Source organism: Zalophus californianus, chromosome 9, assembly GCF_009762305.2.
Source record: "Zalophus californianus isolate mZalCal1 chromosome 9, mZalCal1.pri.v2, whole genome shotgun sequence".
NCBI lineage: Eukaryota > Metazoa > Chordata > Mammalia > Carnivora > Otariidae > Zalophus > Zalophus californianus.
The window spans coordinates 16290032-16303465 of record NC_045603.1 but is presented as its reverse complement, the minus strand read 5'-3'; the positions used below and the strand labels follow the sequence as shown (position 1 = coordinate 16303465).

Genomic DNA, 13434 nt, shown 5'->3' with positions numbered 1-13434 from the left:
TTTGGACATTTCACAGAAATGGGATCATACAACATATGATCTGTTGTGACTGGCTTCATTCCCTTAGTATCACGTTTTCAAGTTTCATCCATGTTGTAGTGCGTTCGTAGTACTTTGTTCCTTTTTACTGCGGAACAATAATCCCTAAATATTCCATAAATAAAATTATGGAAAGGATCATATACAATAGTCCATAAATAAGCTGAACATACCACATTTTATTTATCTGTTCATCAGCCGATGGACACTTGGGTTGCTCCTACTGAGGGCTCTTAGGAATAACGCCACTAGGAACATCTGTGCTCACGTTTCCGTGTGGACGTGTGTCTGCATTTCTCCTGGGCAGGCCTGGGAGGGAAATTGCCCATCCCCATCTTAAAAGGCAGTTACAAGTTCACCGAAGAGCCCCACCGTGAAGTCAACATCTGGCTGCTCCTGGGCCGTTTCCAGAGAATTTTATCAATATGGCCAGACTCCCCTCACGGGTAGGTCATCTGGCCGAGCCCCTCCTATTCCGGGGCCTGGGATCTTCTCATTCCCGCCCTGTACAGTGTCGTCTGGGCCAGCACAATGATAAATGCATTCTGCTCTAAAACAGATACTTCACAAATCATAACTTACAGATGCTCCGGGACTTTCATGTGGGAAACACAAACGAGACTTAGGCCGTCTGACTCCGGAGCCACTGAGGACAGGAAGCCGACAGGCCCGGGACAGCCGTCTCTCCCCCTCACGAGTGCAGGCGCGCATGCAGCAGACAGGGAATCCGTGCACAGAACGGTCCGCCCGGCTCTGCAGAGTTTGCCCGTGTTAAGCCGCATTCATTCCCAGCAATTGTTTTTCAATCCCAGCAAATCAGAGAGCTCCTTGAGGTCACAGAAGACAACCTGCCGCCTTTCCACGTCCTAAGTAGTCCCTTGCCCAGTGTATTCACATCAGTGTCCATCCCACAAGCCTTTGTTGAGGACCTACTATGTGCTAGGCATGATGCGAGGCACGACGGGAGGTTTAAGACAGTAAGGCCGGGTTTACTAGCAGACAAGGCACCCGGCCCCAACCCTCCTGTACTGCTGCTTCCCAGGAGGAAGTGAGATGTCCTGCGTGCTGTGGGTGCATTTCTATCTGCAGGCAGGGAAGTGAACCAGCTGACCCCTCCAGGCCTGCTAGGGCTTCCAGAATCTGAGGCTACTCGAGGAACAAAGAACTCAGTGTGTGTCCAGGTGGAGAGCTCCCTGACTTGATTCATTAAAACAGACTCATGGCCCAACAAGCAGACAGCTCGCCAGAAGCAGACACATTAATGCGGTTCCGATCCTTATCTTCTCATACCTCAACTCTTGCGAAAACCTCCAGGCTAGCCTCCCTGCTCCAAGCCAACACACCAGACTGCTGGGCTCAGAGCCCCGCTGAGACCAGAACCCAGCCCAGCCCATCTAGAGGAAGAGATACGGTCAAGGTCTCCGCATTCACACTGCCTGCATCCAAACCCTGGCCCTGCTTCTGCGTGTGACCTTCACGGTCTGCAACTCAGTTTCTTCATCCAGGAAATGGGATAATAACAGGCACATTATGAGAATTAAATCAGTTAATATGTGCCTGGCGGTGTACCTGGCCCATGTTATAAGCACTCAGAAAGTATTAGCTGCTATTACTATTATTAAGTATTATTATTACTACCCCAACCTACCTTGCCAATCTTGCTTCCTACTGCATCCCAGCACAAACCCTGCATTCTAAGTAATCTGGCCTGCTCACCCTAGAATCCCCTTTGCCTGAAATGCCCCATATTTCAGTCTTCTGAAACCCAAATCAAGGATCATCTTCAACATCATCAGCCCTCCCTAATCTTCCAGAATGCCACAGCCCTTTCTCTCTATTCCTTTCCTGAACAGTGCAAAGAACACTTTTCCCCCAGGAAAAGAATCACCCCCATGGCGGATCTTCTGACACCACGAGCAAAGTATCACGCCCAAATCCAGAGGTCACATCCAGAGGTTGTGCAGCATAAGGAAGGTTCTCCATTTCTCTAGCAGCAGTGGGTTTCGAAATAGACCACTTGACCCTCCAGCTGTATGAGCCTGGGCAAGTTACTTAACGACCCTATGCATCATTTTGCCCGTCTGTTCAATGGGTTTAACTCAAGTGCACACCTCTCGGGGTTGTTGTGAGTGTTAAATGAGAGATGTCTGGAAAGCAGTTAGCACAGCGGAACACACACCAAGCTTTCAAAAGTGTCTGCTGGTAGTAATCACAGTAGCTGTGGCCATATGAGGAGGGGGTGTCCCTGTCCAGAATCGAATGTGATCGAACAAACTAAGCTTTAGTAAGCTACATTCCAACTGGAAAATCACCTGATATAATCCAGTCCTGTACCAGGCACTCAGACCAGGTAACTGCTTACTGCATCTTCCACCAGATGGGTAGTTCCGTGGGCCTCGGTCACTCCTGTGTCCCAGCATTTTAACGTGGAGAGCAGCATACAGGAGATGGTAATAAATCTTGCAGCCACACAGAACTAGTTCAATATCTGTAAGTACATTTTATCTTGGCTACTAGACTACAAGCTCCTTAAGAGCTAGCATCACGTCTTGCACTAGTAAAGATTAAATGAGCGATGCAAAAAATACCAAACCGAGAATCAGGTTGCTTAGACCCAGCTCAGTCACTGGGTTATTCTGGAGGATTAGGGAGGGCAGATGATGTTGAAGATGATCCTTGATTTGGGTTTCAGAAGACTGAAATATGGGGCATTTCAGGCAACCCCGGAGAAGTCCCTTAACGCTTCTATGCTTTATTTTTCCCATCTCCGGGATGAGAAGTCTGCACCATGTGTTGGCCAACGCATCTTACTCCCTGAAACTGGGTTTGGGTCTTCAGTGCAACATGGTACCTGAGCCCCTGCAGATGACAGCCATCTGGCTCAGCAGGCCAGCTTACAATATGATAGCACCCCTCATTTGCAGTCTTCCAGCACCAGGCAAGGAGTAACTTTGGGCCAGTGCTTAAAACACCCATTTTTGGTCAAATCAGTTCATTTGCGGAGTGAGGACGCCCCATCACCCAAGCTAGAGCTCTGGTACCCCCAGGCACACCAATGGCAAACTGGGGGCACACTCTGCCCACTGGTCCTGCACCTCCCATGTCAGACCCCTCCCAGAGACCTCGCCTCCTGTTCATATCGCACAGCATACTGCTCACAAGAGATACTTGGTGCAGAGGGAAAGTTGAACTTGGCCCTTGGTGGGGAGGTGATCACATGACACCGCTCCTCAAAATGTTGTTTGTTTTTGGGTTTGGGTTTTATGGCAGTAGTTTGCACAGCCTGAAGGTCCAGGCAGTTTGGCTCAAAGAAAATGCATGCCATGTTATGCCACAGGGGCTCCACTCAACAACGGCCCGGCCCAAAACTGTATCAAAACAAAAGTTGTGCAAGAAACAAAGCCCAAATTCAAGGCTTTAGAAATGCATTCAGATCCTATCAGAATCTGGCTGATGGTCTTGGCTTCTTATGGGTGCACTTTTCTGCGAACCTCACATTCCCTAATTAACCTAAAAAGTGGGTTCTTTCCCTACCATTCTCTGAGTGATAGCATGCTGATTTTCCAATGCACCATGTCTCTCTGATGGTCTTAAAAATCTAAGGGAAGGTCTACGTGAGATGAGAAAAAAAATTCTGCTAAAAGAAGGAACTAAACCAGCTAATTTCGCCTCTTGAGGCTTTCCATCAATTATTTTATTTAATTGTTACACAAGTCCACGAAACTGGTACTATCGGTAGCCCATTTTACAGATGAGGAAGCTGAGGTTTCAAAAAGTTACAGAGCACGCACCAGCTCACGAAGCTAGTGAAAGGTTGGGATTTGAATGTCTGCCAGGGCTCTTAGCCCTTCTGCAAGAGTGCTTCCTTGTGGGGTGTGTTAATCTCTGGAACAAGCCACTTGGAGTCCTTGTGTCACGGACACCCTCCGGCAGTGGCCACAAACCACATTTGGGAATTCAGAGAGGAGTGTGCCTGGACTAGGCCAGGCCGAGGGCCACTCCAAGCTCCTGATCCTGCAACTCTCTTCAGAAGTGGCTTTCACAGAACACAGAAGATGATGCTGCATGGTGCTCTGTTTGATTCAGAAGGCCCTTCCAGATGTACAATTAAAAGCCACAACATTTTCATTTTTAAACACTTCTCTGCCTCTGAGTTGCTTTCAACGGGAGTGCTGATCCCACAGCATCTCCTGCCCGGGACACCAGCCACCAGCGTTGGCAAAGCGGCTTAAAACCCCTGCTCCTCTTGAGAGGTGCCATATAAGACATGGCAATGAAAAAGACAAATGACATGAAAACGTCACTTTGGAATTCTACCCAAAGCCCGAAAAGTCAGACCTGAGAGAGCGCTCTCTCGATTCTCCTCCACCGCACCCCGAAAGCAAGTTGTAGCTATTCACTGCATCCTTAGAACCAGAAGAAAACTCCCAAGTTCCGACTTCAGATGACCATGTCTTGCTGCTCTTGACAGATTCTGAGTCACCAAGTGTTGTACAGGGGAGAACGACTTGCTGACCAATTTTTTTGTGTGGGTTTGTTTTATTTTCTGTTCAGCCAGGCACAGGGAATTTTCCACCTGACAATTCCTGCTTCTCACTTAAGTTCTTATACCATCTGTGAGCACTGTGCTCAGCAGGGGGAGGACTCAAGGCCAAGGAGGGCTTCCCATCACCAAACCTCAGTTTTCCCATCTGGTTAATGCAAGCCTTTCACCAGATGATTCTGCTAAGGTTCTCAGCTTATCTATGGAATAGAAAGCAGTTTGAGGATTGCCAGCTTCTGAGCCTGGATCTGCTACCAGATTCAAAATCTTTACATAATTTTTTAGTAAAACAAGAGATTTGGCTGAAATTAATAGCACAATGGGAAACGACCAGGGCTGGACAATAACAGAGCAGGACTGGAGTCCCCCGGCGGAGAAATGAGCCTCTCCCGTTCTCAGGGCGCCCCCTCGTGGTCCTTCGACTAAATCCCGACGGAATGTTCAGAGTTTCTGCAAATAAAGGGAAAGACACCCACCAAAAGAGAAAGGCAGGCTCCCGTCTACTGATGCAATCCCTTTCACTCTAACCTCGTCTGTGGACCAGACAGCGAGACGAATGCCTGACAGGAAGCCCCAGTGAAGCTCAAAAAGGTGTCTGCCATAGACAAGATTTCATTCTTTCAAACAGTTGGCGGCAGCTCCCCAGCATTCAGGCTTCTGTGTCCCCTGGCAGATCCCAGACACACCCTTGCCACTCAACCTCTCAAGCTCACATCCTCAACCTGCAGCTCCGACCGCGTCTGTTTTTCATTATTCTGCTTTCCAACTTCCCAGCGCGATTCTTCAACAGCTATTAAGACAACACAAGCAAGGACCTAGGCTTAGTTCTTGCTTTTTCGACATCCAGCCTGGGGAATATCACCTCAGAAGAAAAGCATGAATGAAGTGCACGTTTCTCAGCCTCTTCTTCCGCAGACCTGAAAGTCTGTTCCTCAAAGGACATGTCTACAACCATCTCCTCTTTAAAACGCTCAGACTACGAAAAAATGGCACCTGCCCAGAGTGAATTCTTCACTACTTGCTATCAGATTTGTTTATCCGAGACAGCTTTAAAACTACAATGTACAATGTCTCAAATTTCCAATTAACCTACGACAGACTTCTTTTTTAAGCTATAGAATACAACTGGATTAACCCAAACAATGAAGCTTAGGATGAGGGAGTTATCCGGGTATCCAAATATTTGAGAATTCGGGGCTAAACCTTCTGATTGGGGCCCCATTTTCTCCACAGAACGGTCCCTGTACAGATTGAAAAGAAAAATGCCAACATCAACCTACCTACCACTTCATTCAACAGTTCATTTTGCTTTTACCCTGTGGTCATTCGTTAAGTTTATAAGCAACCCTGGGCCCCGAAACACCCCCAAAAGTGCACACGAGGCATACCATAATTAGTTCCTGACTTTGGCCCTAAATCGATTAACATACATCTGATATGCTTCAAATCAAAGAACCATGTTGATTTTCTGCCACACACCACACAAAATCTTTCTGCAACAGTCAGTCACTTTGAACCCAACCCTCTGGCCACAAGCAGTGTGGATTTCAAGGGCCTGTTCCCCAGAAAGGAAAAGGACAACAAGCCAAGTTGGGGACACGGAGAGACCCCAAGGTACTCCAACCGCTTCCAAATGGGGCTGGGACCCTGGCAGGGTTTCAGCTGTCACAAAGAGTGGGGCAGCTGGCCCAGTCCCCTAAAGCAATTCAGCAGCCCTGCAACCAGGACCTGAAGGGCAGTGGGGTCGGCTGCAATTCAGCATCTGTGTGGCTACCCATGCCCTGGGCATTTCAGTCCTCCCCGAAGCGGGAGGTGAACTGTCACAACCCTCAGGCATGCAGTAGTCTTTACTTTTGCTCCCTAACCTTCTGTCTTCAAAAACAGGCGGGAGTCCACCCTCCCTTGCAGCTACAGCAGCACCGGGGTGATGGGGAGTAGGAGTGGGAGGGTGGGGGTCGCCCTCACGTACAGGACACGGGACTCCGGGGACCAGCTCCCCGCTGAGGATGTGGGTCTGTTCGGAGTTAGAGCAATAAAGCATTCCAGGGCTTGGTCTGAATGCGTGCCCGCGAGGGAGACCTCCACGGTCCCAACGTTGCAAAGTGTTTGCAAATCATAAACACTACTTTGCTGCTGGGAGAAAAACCCCCAAAATATGCGCAGACAGGATGTAACAAGTGTTCCGAGAGAGAGACACGCCTGAGTCACGGGGAGCTGGGGAGAGAGTGAGGAGTCTGTCTGGGGGTTCCCGGGAAGCCCCTCTCGGACAAGAGAGTCTCGGAGCCCCAGCCCCCCAGCCGGCGCGCCCTCGGTTCGCAGCACCGTCTGGCCCTCGCCCTGGGGGGCGGGGAGGGGGTTCCCCCACTCACCACTCGACCCGAAAACCTCTCGGTGGCCCTCTTGACTTTGCCGTAGGTGCCTTTGCCCAGGGTCTCCTGCAGCTCGTAGCGGTGCTTCAAGTTGTGCTTGTGGTGATGCCGCTTCACCCCGTGCGGCTTCCTGGGCTCCGGGGCCGCTGCCGCCGCCGCCGCCGCCGCCGCCGCCGCGGGGGCTGCGGTGGCCCCCGCCACCACCTCCGGGGGAGAGCCCGGAGCCCCCGGCCGCAAGTCGGGGCCGTCCCCGGCCGCGGGAGCAGCGGCCCCCTCCATGTCGTAACGCAGGGCGAGCCGGGCTGGAGAGGGCAGGACTGGGCACAGCGTTCGCGGTGTCGGGGTCCCCGCCGAGGAAGCCGGGGCGCGCTCAAGGTCGCCCCCGCAGCATCGGGGAGGCAGCCCGATCCCGCTCGGGCTGCGGCTCGGTCACTGGCGGCGGCGCAGACTGCACATCTGGCGCCCCCGGCGCGCACGGTCCGCGCACCGCCCCCCGGCCGCGGCGAGCTGCGGAGCGTCGGGCGAGGTGGCGGCGGTGGCAGGGGAGGCGGCGGTGTTTGCAGGAGGGAGGGGAGAGGGGTGGCTCCGAGCGCAGGCGGGGGAGTGTTATGTGGGGCGCCGCGCCCCCCGACCCCTCCCCGGGCGGACGCGCAGACGGGGCGGGGGCGGGGGCGCCAAGCTCGGCCGGCCCCCGGGGGAGGGGAGCGAGGGGCGGCGTGGCCGGGGCTTCCCCACCTCCCCGCCGCCACCCGGGGCCCGGGGCCACCCGAGCTGGGAGGGGGATGGGTGCGTGTCGCGACTCGCCCTTTGTGCCGCGCGGGGTAGGCCGCAGTGGCGGCCGGGGGGGGCTTTGTCCTCGCTCGGCCGGGACCCGGACCCGAGGCTTCCAAGCCGGGGCGCCCCCTCCCCGGGCTCGCCCGCCGCAGCTACCGCGGGCCCGCCGTCACCGCCGTCTCCTGCTCCGGCCGCTCGGCCTCCCCGCCTGCTGGCGCCCGCGCGGCGGCGGCGGCGGCCGCGGCGGCTCGCCGAGCCCCGGGGCTGGAGAAGCGGGAGCGCTCCGAGCCAGAGGCCGCCGGGACCCGCTCGCGATCCGGCCGGGGGCGCCACGGGCCCGGGCACCCCTTCATTTTGTTTTAGGTGTCGCCGCGGCCGCCAGGCCGGAGACGGAGGAGAGGCTGGGGGAGGGGACCAAGGCGGGTGTTGGGTTACAGGCGGTGAGTCACGGCCCCTCCGCCGCAGTGCGCACCCCTCCCGCCCAGCCGGGGCTGGCACCCCGCCTCCGAGGCCCCCTCCTCCGGCTGGGGCGGCTGCGCTCCGCGGAGGACCCCAAGAGGGGCGCCTCGACCCCGGCCCCGCGCCCTCGCCGAGGAAAGGCGGAGGCGGGGAGGAAGAGAGGCCCGGAGGCTGAACCTGGGGTCCCGCCGCCGACTGCCGGACCTCCGACACCAGCCAGGACTCTGGCCGCCAGGGAAGGGAGAACAGTTGGGGGCGTGGACGACGTGGGGCGCCCACCGTGTCCGCGACGGCTGCCTTCGGAGGTGGGCGAACCGGGGACCTCAGAGGGAGCAGGGCCCGGAGCCTTCTGAGCAAGAGGCGACTCGCAGGCCTCTTTGGCCGCCTTGGGCCTTAGGAGTTTTACTTGAACTGAAAGGCCCGGATCCCGGAGTTGGTAACGGCGCCTGTACCCCACAAGTTGAGGGTCAGGCAGGAAGGGCGTCCGACAGCGGTGAAGCAGCCCCCTCCACCACCACCACCACCACACACACACCTTCTCCTCGGAAGCTTCAAGGCAAGAGAAAAAGAGGCCTTAGGGAATTTTTTTTTTTTATATAATGGTGCTGTAGACTGGGATAGGAAGAGTGAGGTATGAAGAATGTCTGGTGCCTGGTTCTCTTTACTTTTTCACCAGGGCGCCCCTCTCGACCTTCCTCTGCAGCTCTCAGGTCCGTCCCTTCTGCATTCCTGCTGTCTTCACTCAGGTCTCCCCCTTATCGCCTTATTCTGGACTCCTGCAACGGCTTGTCCTGCCCGTCAGCCCCCTCCCTGCTGCTAGAGAAATGGCCCAAAATGCTGCCATCACCATATCCCCCACACCTGTGCCTCGGCCATACTCTTGTCCTTATCTGTGCTAACCTCTCTCCTCCGGTTGCCGACATAAATCCCTCTCTGCCCCTTCCTGCCTTCTCCGAGAGCACACTGGTTATTGCATAATACAAAGACAAAGGCCATGTCTATTCAACTCCTATGCTGTCCTCCACAGTTGCAGGGCCTCCCTGCCCCCATTCTGAAAGTGAATTCTTTTTTGTTTTGTTTTGTTTTGTTTATAAAGTCTGTAGACATTGTGCATGTAAATTGAAGAGTCGGGGTGAGCAAAGTGCGGGTTGATTCTGGCTCCCCGGTGGACAGGCTGTGTGACCTTGGCCAAATGACTTAACGTTTCAGCACCGCTGTTTCTGCTCCTTAAAATAGGGAATAGCAGATCTGTTTTACAGGTAAACGGACTGTGTCTGTAGTGGGAATTGAAACTGTTCACCAAGTATTTCCTTGTTCTTTCCCTCCTGAGGGATGTGGTAGGAATCTACTACCCTATATGACTTACTTAGGCCAGTGGAATGAGAGCAGAAGTGGTATGCATTGCTTTCAGGGAAAAACTTCTAAGGGCCAATGGGCAATCCCAAAAGTTCAATCTTGGCAATCTTACATTGTCAACCATGGAAGTGCAGCAACAGAGCCTCCCCCAGCCAGTGTGGGGCTCTGTAAAGATGACTGAGCAAGCCCAACTAGCATGCATTAGAAAAGTAGTGTGAGCAGATTTTACACTTGTGTTGCGTTAAACCAGTGAGATTTGGGGGTTGTTTGTTACAACAGCGTAACATTGCTTATTCTGGCTAACAGTGTTGTTCCCAAATGCTTGGGACTTCATCGGTATTTGTTGAATGAATAGCATTCTGACACTATTCTGATATTATTCTGATACTATTTTATGATAGTATCTGATACTAAATGATAATAATAAACCCTCTGCTGTAAGGTGGCTGTGATGGTCCCTATTTTCAATTAAGGACACCATCTCAGAAAAATTAAGTAATTTGCCTGAAATCGCACAGGTCATAAATAGCAAGGCCAGGGTTTAAACCCTACCTGTGCAGTTCCAAACCTCATGCTCTTCCTCTTCTACACTTGCCATGCCACATCTCCTTAAATGGGAAGGATGGAAACACCCAGTACAATGCCTGGCACACAGTCGTACTCAAGCACTGGGAGTTCCTCTCCAGACTGAATTCCTATAGCATTTATAATTGGAGCCACACTTTAGCACAATATTATCGTGCATTGTGCTCAAGTGTTTTCACATAGATAAAGCATTTCCTCCGACAAGATCCCAGGCTGCTTGATTAAGAGCTTGAGATCTGGCGTCAGACTGCCTGAGTTCAAATCCCTATTCTGCCACTAGTAACTGACCACCTTGGACAATTCTTTTCCCTCTCTATGCCCCCCTTCTCTCATCTTCAAAATGGCAGGTGGTATTAGGGGTGCTAACAATAATATGTGTGAGGGCTTGTGTGAGGATTAAGGGATACAATATATGCACTCAATAAATCATGGCTATTAATATCATACTTGTTTTTATTACACTTATTCTTTATCTTACATGACTCCTACTGGCATTGAGGCAATTATAAGCCATTTAATCATATTACTTACTTGATTAGACTCTGATTTCTGGCTTCATTCTCATTACGGGACAGAGGTAATAACATCTGAAGTTAGAAACATGACATCCACACTGCCCTACAGCTCATATTTACATAAGGCTCATTACTTGTTCTTTATTATACTTTTCTATTTTCAGAGCAATTTAAAAGAAAGTGTGCTTGCTTTCTGGAGAAATATTTGTTCAGAAAACATAGTAATGCCGGTATCCTTTGTCCACCATCTACTGTCTGCCAGGACCTTCATATGTGTTGCCTCTAATCACCATCATAAAACCGTGAGGTGGACGTTATGAGCCCCATTTGGCTGTTGAGAACAGGGAGCTCAAAGAGGTTAAGGTGCCTATGACCAGGAAGTAACTGCCCGAGTCAGAATCAGAACCCAAGTCTCTGACTCAGGTTTTGCTCCGACCCCTATTTTAAGCTGCCCGACATCCTAGTTCATATCAATGAATGCCCGTGCTTTGGTCGACAATCGTTTTCCATTTTTCTAGATGAGGTTTTGGAAAACTACCTAAGATCGTGACTTTTTTTAAGAGGGAGAGAGCGTGCACGCATGCGTGTAAGTGGTGGGGGAGGGGCAGAGGGAGAGGGACAAAGAATCTTAAGCAGGCTCCACACCCAGCACAGAGCCCAATTCAGGACTCAATCCCAGGACCCTGAGATCATGACCTGAGCAGAACGAAACTAAGAGACGCTTAACTGACAGTCACCAAGACGCCCCAGATTGTGTCATTTCTAACGTAAGTATATTGTCTGCTAGACATCTTACACTAAAGAACCACCTGAGAAGGTACGTATTCTTCACTGTGGCAGAAGACTGCTAGCTAACCTCCGAATAGCCATGCCTGTCTTTCCGCAGGGGAGCTGACAGACAGCTGCTCAGCTGGGGATATATCTCCCAGCCTCCCTTGCCTCCAAGCCTGGCCACATGACTAGTTCTCTCCAATGAAATATGAGCCAAATGATGTTCACTTCCTCCTAGGCCAGGGTGTTTAAAAATTGCCTACCAGGAAACCGAGGCCTCCAAGGCACCGGAGGATGGTGGAGCCACTAGATAAAAGAAGCTCGTGCCCCTGAATCTCACTGAGGAATAAAGCCACCCTCGGGGCAGGACATGGGACTGGCCCATGAGTGAGAAATAACCTTCTATGAAGTCCCTGAAATTAGAGGGTTTATTTGTTACAACAGCTAATACTGCCCTAATACATACAGCTTACACTAAGTCTGTATTTACGTAGGAAAAGCAAAATGGAAGACGATCACAACCATCTGAAGAGTTAGAACCAAAAATGCCACGTGTATGTTTTCTGTCTACTTGCTGACTTAAGGAGAAAGCAAATTATTTGGGGCCAGAATTTTTCTTTTAGTTTTTCCTGGATTACGTGTATCAGAGATCAAAACAGAGAGCTATGTTTCTTCCCCTGCTGAGCAGCTAGAGAAACAGAAGGGTGGTTAAGAGCCTAGTTTCCAGAATAAAAACCAGCTCAGTTCAAATCCTGGCTCTACCACATTCAAGGTGTGCGATCTTGGGCGACTTGGTCTTTTTCTCTGTTGTCTCACCTTGCAGATGGGGACATTAATAATGCCCCACTCAAAGGGCTTTTGTTAAGGATTGATTGAGTTTATGCAATAAAAAGCACCAAGAGCAGCACGAGGTAGTGGTGACACCCCATAAATGTCAACTGTTATTATGACTTGCCACCTTCCCTATTCTACATTATATTCTCTTTTGTGCATGCAAGGGTACAAGGGAAGGCCAGGCACAGAATCATGAGCAGAATCAGTTGCTCTTACAAGTGTTCAACCAAAGTAATCCAGACTGAGCCTTCATTTGCAACATGTCTCATCTATTTGGTGACTGAGAGGGCAGAGGACCCTGCTGGGAAGGAAGAGCATCAGTCTGGGCATCCACCATAGTATGGGGACAACCAACAGGACAAGACAGGGTTTCTAGCCCCTGCTGTCCTGGGGGATGCCACCCAGGGCAGGTGCCCTCACCTGTCTGTGGAATGACATCACCAGGCAAGACGCCCTCTGATGACCCTTGGGGCTGACAATTCCTGATTCCTTTTGGAGATGGCAGTTTCACACTCCTTGCACGTGTCTTCTTCTCCCTTCTTTTCCCACGTGGGCAAGCAGATGACTTCCAGCAGTTCCATTTGCTTTGTTTTCTCTGTCCTAAACATTGTACTGAAAAATAAGATAGCTTGTCCCGAGGCAATAAAACAGTGGGGAGGCATTGGAAGGTTCTTTTATGGAGAAAAGAAACCAAAATGTGATCAATTCCCCATCCACAGGAGAAGCACCAGCAGGACTCCCCCAGAGCGGGAAACACCTTCCCACCCCTGGAAAGGGTGACTGCCAGAAAATCAAGAGTAAACATGTCCCATGCAGGGATGCACTGGGGTCATGTGAGAGAATAACTCTAATTGGCTACAATGGGAGAGACTTTGGGTTTTGTGGAGGTTAAATTGGGGGGGGGGTCCAAGGTGGGGTGCTACAATGGAAGAGACTTTGGGTTTTGTGGAGGTTAAATTGGGGGGGGGTCCAGGTGGGGTGGGGGGATGTAAAGAGCTCATTTCTACATGTTGCTCCCTGGATGGGTGAATGCACTCAACCATATTAGCTAAGTGCTTACCATGGGCCCATCACAATTCTAGGTACTGGGGATACAGAAGTGAACAAAAACAAAGTCCCCGCCTTCATCAGGTTTACAGATAAACAGTGAGCCATGGACAAATGAATCTATTACCTGTCAGGTAATGGT

The 13434-nt window shown here is 51.5% G+C and overlaps 1 protein-coding gene across 2 annotated transcripts in view; it reads right to left on the bottom strand.

Moving 5' to 3' along the window:
* NUAK1 (NUAK family kinase 1) overlaps positions 1 to 7265 on the bottom strand; it is a 72357-nt gene extending 65092 nt beyond the window's left edge. The window contains exon 1 of one of the 2 annotated variants that reach the window (XM_027593060.2): positions 6952 to 7265. In XM_027593060.2, the coding sequence (XP_027448861.1) occupies positions 6952 to 7230 (279 nt within the window). In that variant the 5' untranslated portion in view covers positions 7231 to 7265. Of the gene's footprint in view, positions 1 to 621; positions 766 to 6951 lie in introns of those variants that run through there. The other variant, XM_027593061.2, reaches the window with a different exon arrangement.
* Between the last annotated feature and the right edge of the window lie 6169 nt (positions 7266 to 13434).